This window comes from Pan paniscus, chromosome 11 (genome assembly GCF_029289425.2).
Source record: "Pan paniscus chromosome 11, NHGRI_mPanPan1-v2.0_pri, whole genome shotgun sequence".
Lineage (NCBI taxonomy): Eukaryota > Metazoa > Chordata > Mammalia > Primates > Hominidae > Pan > Pan paniscus.
The window spans coordinates 88,625,189-88,634,387 of record NC_073260.2 but is presented as its reverse complement, the minus strand read 5'-3'; the positions used below and the strand labels follow the sequence as shown (position 1 = coordinate 88,634,387).

General features: G+C 46.2%; 1 protein-coding gene across 1 annotated transcript; it reads right to left on the bottom strand.

Moving 5' to 3' along the window:
- Positions 1 to 480: 480 nt before the first annotated feature.
- Positions 481 to 7,496, bottom strand: LOC100994122 (olfactory receptor 2S2). Its single transcript, XM_063594398.1, has 2 exons — positions 7,403 to 7,496; positions 481 to 3,056 (listed from the first exon to the last, which is right to left on the bottom strand). The coding sequence occupies exon 2, from the start codon at positions 2,941 to 2,943 to the stop codon at positions 1,963 to 1,965; it is 981 nt and encodes a 326-aa protein (XP_063450468.1). The 5' UTR covers positions 2,944 to 3,056; positions 7,403 to 7,496; the 3' UTR covers positions 481 to 1,962.
- Positions 7,497 to 9,199: the final 1,703 nt, after the last annotated feature.

Below are 9,199 nucleotides of genomic sequence, written 5' to 3'. Positions count from 1 at the left end.
GATCGTTTCTCTTCTAGGGCAAGTAGAAATTAGAACCTTAGACTAACACAATATACTGAAATTTTATTAGCAACATATACATCCTTATCTTATGCAACTCAATGTTTTTTTAATAGAGATAAGTTCTCACTATGTTGCGCAGGCTGGTCTTGAACTCCTGAGCTCGAGTGATCCAATTCATTCTTAACAAATATAAGAACACTTAAATATATCACTTGAAGCAAAAATATTCCAAGAACTATTCTTAAAATCAGATTCACTTTCTAAAGTTTCCTTTTAAATAAGTCTTTTGATATTCTCAGACTTTGATATAACTTGCCATAAAACTGCTGCTTTTCATCCACAGCAATTTCTGAACCTCTTGTATGTCTTCTGTGTCTATGAATAGATAGGCAAAAGAGGTTAAGGAATCTGCCCAAACCCTTAGGTAAAAAAAACACTGGCCTGGCGCAGTGGCTCAGGCCTGTAATCCCAGCATTTTGGGAGGCTGAGGTGGGCGGATCACCTCGGCCTGGTCAGGAGTTCACCTTGGACTTGGTCAGGTGTTCAAGACCAGCCTGGCCAACATGGTGAAACCCATCTCTACAAAAATACAAAAATTAGCTGGGCATGATGCCAGGTGCCTGTAATCCCAGCTGCTCGGGAGGCTGAGGTGGGAGAATCGCTTGAACCTGGGAGGCGGAGGTTGCAGTGAGCCGAGGTTGTACCATTGCACTCCAGCCTGGATGACAGAGCAAGACTCTGTCTCAAACAAAACAAAACAAAACAAAAAAACTTTCCAATTTTTATTGTGCTGAACTTTGGAGGCTCAGGAAATGCTACAACTTTATACCCTGTTGAACATTCACAGTGGACCTTTGCATAATAAAGGCTCTGAGAAGTCTTGGAACAAAGAAACCTATGAAAATTTAGCCCCATAGGCTAGGACACTGTGGCTCACGCTTGTAATCCCAGCACTTTGGGAGGCTGAGTCGGGCGGATCACTTGAGGCCAGCAGTTTGAGACCAGCCTGGCCAAAATGGTGAAACCCTGTCTTTACTAAAAATACAAGAATTAGCCGGGCATGGTGCTGTATGCCTGTAGTCCCAGCTACTCAGGAGGCTGAGGGATGAGACTTGCTTAAACCTGGGAGGCAGAGGTTGCAGTGAGCCGAGATTGCACCACTGTACTCTAGTCTGGGTGACACAGCGAGACTCTGTCTCAAAAAAAAAAAAAGGAAATTAGACCCAAAGTCTTCAAACATGTGTAGCCACCATCTGTCTACTTCTATCTATATCTATCTATTTATCATCATCTTTTTTCTAGAACATGATTTGGCATCTATCAGAATACAAGCTTTCCTGTTGTGAAATTCTGTAAGAATGTCAAATTTGAACTCATTACTCCTTGAATTTTATTTAATTTACTAGGCGGTGTTCAATGATCTGCAGTGCATCAAGAAAAAATAGCCTAAATTTCCTCATAGCTAAAAAGATATTCAGTCATCAAAATAGATTATTCACAACTAAAAGCTCCCTAAGTGAAGAACTTACCTTTTCTTACCATTCAGGCAAACTGAGTGTAATAAACTGAAGCCTCAGTAAAAGTTTCCACTCCCTCCTTATTTCTCTGATTTCCCTGGTGAATCCAGTAGGGCTGGTAAGTTGCTGTGAGAACATTCTCACGTCCCTGTTCTAACTCTAGAGCTGAGACACTCTAAGGGCCATGCATCATGCTTTCATGGCTGCTGTCTCGTGTGGTTTTACCGTATGTTCAGAATGCCTTCATCACAGTTGATTATTTATTGAGTCTGGTGTCTGTTGAAGCTGTCAGACATAGGACTAAAACTCAGGAGATATCGTCTGAAAAGTTTAATATCTCCTGCAAATGGACTTACAGTGAGAAACCATTATAGGTCACATGACTTGGCTTTTGAATGGCAGCTGATGTGATTGTGATTCCTTACTTCCATGTGGGTGACAATCACAGAGGACCCCTCCACCATAACTGAGTGAAGCCTTTTGGTCTCAGCAGGCTCCTCACAGCAGCCTTCACATCCTTGTTCCTCAGGCTATAGACGATGGGGTTGAGCATCGGGGTCACCACCCCATAGAAAAGGGGGATGAGTTTGTCTGAAAGATCCTCTTTGTCTGCTCCCATGGAGTCCTTAGACTTAGGCTTCCCATACATGAAGAATAAGGTCCTGTAGAAGACGATCACCACAGTGAGGTGGGCAGAGCAGGTGGAGAAGGCCTTTTTCCTCCCCTCAGCTGAGGGGATCCTCAGGATGGTGGTGATGATGAAGACATAGGAGAAAGAGATGAACAGAACCGGGACTCCTAGGAAGATCACATTCGTCACCTCCATGCTGATCACATTGATGGAAATGTCAGCACAGGCCAACTTTAGAACAGCCAGAATCTCACAGGTGAAGTGGTTGATGACGTTGTCTCCACAGAAGGGCAGCTGAATTGCCAAGGATGTGTGTACCACAGAAGCAGCACTACCAATAGCCCAGGAGCTGGCAGCCATGGGCACGTAGGCAGCCTTGCTCATGATCACGGAGTACCTAAGGGGGTTGCAGATGGCCACATAGCGATCAAATGCCATCATGCTCAGGAGCAAGCACTCTGTTCCTGCCATGGCAAAGGAGAGTGCCATCTGCACAGCACAGGCTGAGAAGGACATGGTTTCCTGGGGAGTCAAAAAGCTGTCCAGGATCAGTGGGACTGAGGAGGTAGTGAAGCAGATGTCCAGGAAGGAGAGGTTCCCTAGGAAGAAGTACATGGGTGTGTGCAGGCGGGAGTCAAGGATGGTCACCAGGATGAGGACCCCATTGCCCAGCAGGATCACGAGGTACATCAGCAGGATGAGCACGAAGAATGTCTTCTCCAGCTCTGGGTGGGCAGAGAGCCCCAGGAGAACGAACCCCATCACAGGGGAGGTCTCATTGGCTTTTTCCATGTGATATCCCCTCTGCCATCAGCAAAGTACTGAGCAGCGCATCAGGCTTTTTGGGAAGATTCCTAGGCATCTAATATGTGGTCAAGTTCCCATTGCATAATAGAAGAACATATCTGTGCAAGAGAAAAATGACGGAAAGAGACAGTAGGGGGTGTCTTAGAAGACAGAAGGTCAGAGCTGGACAGGTAGTGGGTGAGGGCCTCAAATGTCCGGTTGTGCATGAGGGATTTTTCTGAAGTTGCTGCACCCTCTCAGTGTCCACAAAGGTGATAGAGGCCTGGGGAGGAGAAGTGACCTGTCCAAATCTTCTGAGCAAGTTGGTGACAGAGACAAGACTTGAACCCAGCAGAGCATATCCCTGGCCCAAGGAGGGCTTTTCCTCTTCATTGTGATTAAGTGCTAGGAAATGCTATGAATTATTTCTCTTTAATGCAAATCCACAGCAATTTCATTTGATCTGGGCTTTCTTAGATTCTCAGAGAGGAAAATTCCCAAGAAGATGCAATTCTTGGACCTAGCAAGTGATTAAGTTTCTTTAAACTTTGATTACACGTGGGGAGGAAATTGCGCAAAATTGTTCAACCATATTCACACAGAAACAAGCCTAGTTAATACTCAGCCATAAAGAGCATTACTTCTTCAGTCTAGTGACACAGGCTTGAGCATTGACAGGAATAGATCTGCCTATTTGAAATATGGATTTATTGCAATATATGGGGAGGTCCTATAGCTGGGAAATTTATGAAGCCAACAAATGGATTTGTTGGAGTGACTGAACTCACACCATGAGACAACACTGTGCAGCTTACCAATTAGTTAATGCAATATTAATAACCACACTCTAACTATAGTTATCGATAGTAGAGTATATGGCATTAACTTCTGATCCCATCTCATTAGGATGTCTGTGAAATTCCTAACCGTGAATGACTAAGAATGTTTTTTCTTTGTCCTTTTATGTTTGCATTTTATTCTTGCATTATCTTCTGACTCTCTGACTCCATTCTTGAGTTCTATGCAAGCAGCTGGCTTATAGGAAGACTTATATGCCTTTGTATAGAGGATATCTAGTCTCTTACTTGCAATTTCCCTGACTCTAAATTCAAAGTACTCATAGATAATATTTTGATAGCTCCTTCTTAATGACAGTGGCTCTATGAGTGTGTATAAGAGTGGGTGGATGATGGAAGATGAGTGGTTAATATTAATATTAGTGAGAATATTAGGGATTCTCACTAATATTAAGGAATATAAGCTGTGCCATATTTCTTGAAACAGCTCATGGAGAAGATATTATCATTCAGGTTTTACAGGTGAAGTAACTGGAGCTCAGAAGATAAATTTGCTCCTTGGGGTTGAATGGCAGAGCTGGAGTTGGATTCCAAGACCTAGTCCTGAGTTCTTTCACGAAACAGCTGCTTTTCTCTTTTGGTGCACAGCTTTGCAAAAGATTCTGTCCCTCTAATATTAGACAGATCTTATAGTCCTATTTATAATTTTCTCTGTGCTAATATTGCTATAGCATAATGATAAATTAAAAGGACAAAGTCAAACTTGTACACACTGTTATGATCTCAATTAGCTCTGTGTATTCTCTGGCAAGTCTCACTGTCTGTCCAACACTCTCTCTTCAGTCATGGGGGAGGGTTTATGTCAGATGTGTTGTCAGGCAGTGCACCTCCCACCCTAAATAGAACTCAGGGTTTCTCAAATTCTTTACAATTGACATTTTGTGCTGGATAACCCTTTGGTGTGAGGGCTGTCCTGTGCATTGTAGGATGTTTAGCAGAGTCTCTGGCCTCCACCAATCAGTTGCCAATAGCACCTTCTACCCTGAGTTGTAACAATCAAAATGTTTCCAGACGCTGCCACATGCTTCCAGGGGAAAGATGTGTGTGTTGGGGGGGGGGGGTTGGCGGGGGGGACGGTGCAAAATTATACCCAGAAGGGAACGATTGGTCTAACCCAGGAGAAGCTTCCCCCATTACACAACCATGGGTCTCAAGGTATTTCCTGTGCAATCCTATTCCCCTTCCCATTGCTTCATACAGCACAGAAGGGTGTTCCTGGTTGCTCAGTGCAAGCTGACCCCCTCTGAGTGCCCCACCCTGAACTTCCACCCCAGCTTATCTCCTGTTCCTCCTAGTGCACCTCTCACCCACTCCAGAAAATGAAGAAAAGCAAACATTATATTCAGTGCCACAAACCAGATTCAAGCAGATGCTGTGGTTGCAGAGGCCAAGGAAAGTGATTTCTGTTAGGGAAGCCACACTGCGCATTCCCACAAGATAAATCTATGCACACAGAAGTTTCTATCCATGAATAACATCCTGTGGGCATGAATGATGCGTGGGTGGGATTTGGCCTCCTTGAGAGCTGCCTCTGTGGAAGCCTCTGTCTGTTATGAAAATTTGCTGAGTACATTTGTTTAATTGAAATGAACTGTACAGCTGGGAAGACTCTGCACTCTGAGATCAGAGCTAGTGGAACTACCCCTGCCTGGGTGATGGATATTCCATCAAGCTGGAGTAAGTCTCTTCTCCCCCCTAGGCCTCAGTTTCCCCATGTGCTCCATGAGAAGGCTGAATAATTGCTTCCCAGGGCATCCCAGCTCTGAGGGTTGTCGTGGACCCTCCAGTGCTGACCTCTGCAAGCAGGGAGCGGTCCTTGATGAAGGTGGCTGCCCACACTGATGAATGTGAGGGGTGTGTGTGTGTGTGTGTGTGTGTGTGTGTGTGTGTGTGTCTGTGTGAAGGGGAGATCTGAATTCCTGGTTGTCCATCAAGAAACATTCAACAGTTAGTAGAGCTATGTCAGGTTTTGGAAGGGATTCAGAATGAAAGCAAACAAAGAGGTCTGGCACCTGCAGCCCCATAAGAGGAGGGAGAGAAGCGGGGAGGTGGGAGGCAGCTAGGGAGAGCAAGGGGAAGAGGGGAAGCTTTGGGCTCAGTGGCCGCTTCCTGCAGGCATGGAGCCTTGGTTTGTCCCAGGGACCTGGCTTGGCTCATGGTCTTGTCTCTACCTGTTCTGGAGCCAGCAGGCAGAGGAGAAGTAGGAGGCAACATGATGCTGTAAAAAGAGCCCCATACACTCTCATGCAGCCTTTCTGGAGGGAAATTTGCCTAGAAAAAGGAAAAATTCAAAAAACCTGCCTGCCCCTCACCTCAGCCATTCTCCCTTCAGGAAATGTGTTAAAGAATCAGTGAGCATGGAGGCCCAGATCTCTCAATAAAGGTATTTATCACAGCAGTATTTGTGAATGAAAATAGAAAACAATACAGCTCTCCACCAATAAATGCCTAAGTAAATCATGCTTTTCACATAATGGAATATTAGACAGACCTCATAGTCCTATTGGTAATTTTCTCCATGCTAATATTACTATAGCATAATGATAAATTAAAAGGGCAAGGTCAAACTTGCACACACTATTATGATCTCAATTAGGTAAGCAATCATGTGGATAGAAAGTGACTGGAGGCCGGGCGCAGTGGCTCACGCCTGTAATCCCAGCACTTTGGGAGGCCGAGACAGGCAGATCACTTGACGTCTGGATTTCAAGACCAGACTGGTTAACATGGTGAAACCCCGACTCTACTAAAAATACAAAAAACGTTAGCAGGGCATAGTGGCATGTGCCTGTAATCCCAGCTACTTCGGGGGCTGAGGTGGGAGAATCATTTGAACCCGGGAGGCGGAGGTTGCAGTGAGCCGAGATCACGCCATTGCACTCCAGCCTGGATGACAGAGACTCCATCTCAAAAAAAAAAAAAAAAAGTGACTGGAAAGAAAAGATAGCAAAATCCATAGGGGCAGAGCATTCCTCTCGGTACCTCTTCAGTGTTTCCCAAATTTTCTCTGAATACCATGGATACGAGTTATTTTGTATTCAGAAAAAGTCTCAGCATTTCTCAGAGGCGGGTGAGAGAAACGGAAAGCGCTAGCCGCAGAGTGGGCTTAGAGACAGGGCTGGGTACAGGCCCACCTGCCTCTCGCCCCCTGACCCTGAGGGAGTCCGCTTTTCCTCTGAGCCTCCCTTCCTCGCCTGTGGAGTGGGATGGAAGCCCTGCCAGCCCCCCTCGGGGCTTGCGTAGGGACAGAGCAGCAAGGACAGGGAGGGGACTTGGTTCATGGGGTCCCCGGCGGGCACTGGGAGCCCAGCAGCTCCTCTCTGCCCCAGCAGCAGCTGCTGCTTAGGACCAGTGGCAGCTGGGAGGTTTCTGGAAGCAGAGGCGGGGCGAGGAGGAAAGCGCATCTGAGGCAAACGTCCTGCAAGAGGCATGTCCCCATCCCTGCCCCGCCCCATCCCTGCCCCCGCCCCAGCCCAGCTCTCCCCATCTGCTTCTTGCGCGATGGCCGCTTCTGAGTCTCCTGATTCCACACGCAATTCTCAGTTCCTCCCTGGATCCCTGGCTAGACACTGTGCCAGAGAAAGACCCCCGACATGCCCCTGCCTTACCTGGGAGACCCTCTTTCTTCTTTTTCCTCTTAAATCGTGTGGGCACTTTAGCCTTTGGTGGTGTTTCTCTCACTTCATTCCTTTCAGCTGTGCTGGCTAAATGCTGCTGTCCCAGCTCCAGACTCTTCATGAAGAGGATCTGGCTTCCTGGCCTGAGGCCCAGAAATCCCGAAGGTAGGTTTTCCCCAGCAGCCGAAGGAATCCTCGAGCCGCACCGTGTACTCCATGGGGCCCCTGACACATTAGTTACTCCAGGGCCCTGCTAATCCCACAAGTAATTTAAAGTTTGGAGTGCCACATGTGCACAGGGCACAGGTCGATGCATACCTGGGAGCTCCAGGGACCACACCCCATCCCAATTAGAGGTGGTGACAGGGGCCCAGCCACTGGACATGGAGAGGAGACCTCAAAAATTCTGGCTCCCCCCTGAGCTTTCCCTCAGGTGTCAGAGAAGCAAAGATGGTGCTGGCTTCAGGGAAGAGCACCTTGTCCCCAAGTTGAAGTCCTAGAGATCCAGAATGGTTGACAAGACAGATGTCTTCCAACAGCAGCAGCAGCAGCACAAGCTCCATCTATGGAGGGCTACCATGTGCCGGGCACACTGACAAATACCGTACATATATGGTATGCATGTGACGCATGTGTGTTGAGCACCTACTTTCAGTCGGCCCAGGAGATTCGTATGATCCCCCGATGTTTTCATTTGAGGGACAGCCTTCAAAAAGTTAAGCAATTTACCAATGATCACTCGTGAGTGGCAGAGCTGGGATTTCAGTCTCAATACACCTGATTCTCTTTTTCATCACTTGTAGTCATCATCATCATCATCACCACGACTGTCATAATTATTAGTAGGTATTACTTGACTTGGAACAAAATTAAGATGCAGAAGTGTATGTATTAAAAATTAAGCCTCACTCTCCAATTACCCAGTCATTCTCTCTTGTGGCAAGCAATATTAGCAATTTCTTGTGTGATTTTTTTCCCTAGAGATATTCTATACTAATAAATATTTTTGAGACAAACTAAGCAGAAATATATATTGTTTTACTATCTTCCTTTTCTCATTTAAAAATATACATTGGAGAGTTTTCCTTAAAAAAAAAATTGCTGCCTCATTCTTTTAAATGGCTACATACACTCCATTGTGTATGTTAAAGAATGGGTGTGCCATCCTTTAATTAGCCAGTCGGCTACCGGTGGTCTTTTTTTTGTTTTAGATGGAGTCTTGGTCTGTCACTCGGGTTGGAGTGCAGATCTTGGCTCACAGCAACTTCTGCCTCCTGGGTTCAAGCCTTTCTCATGCCCCAGCCTACGAGTAGCTGGGATTACTGATGTGCACCACCATGCCGGCTAATTTTATTTTCTTTTTTTTTTTGAGATGGAGTCTCACTCTGTTGCCCAGGCTGGAGTGCAGTGGCACAATCTTGGCTCACTGCAACCTCCGCCTCTTGGGTTCCAGCAATTCTCCCACCTTAGCCTCCCGAGTAGCTGGGATTACAGGCGTGTGCCACCACACATGGCTAATTTTTTTTATTTTTTAGTAGAGATGGGGTTTCACCATGTGGGCCAGGCTGGTCTTGAACTCCTGACCTCAAGTGATCCGCCCGCCTCGGCCTCCCAAAGTGCTGGTATTACAGGCTGAGCCACTGCACCCAGTCACTGATGGCCATTGATTTTCCAACCTTGGGCTATTACAATCAATGCTACAACAAATACCATCGCATAGTCATAATTTAGCACATGTGGTGAAAATATATCTGTTTTATGCTCACTTGTAATTTTGATAGAGATTGT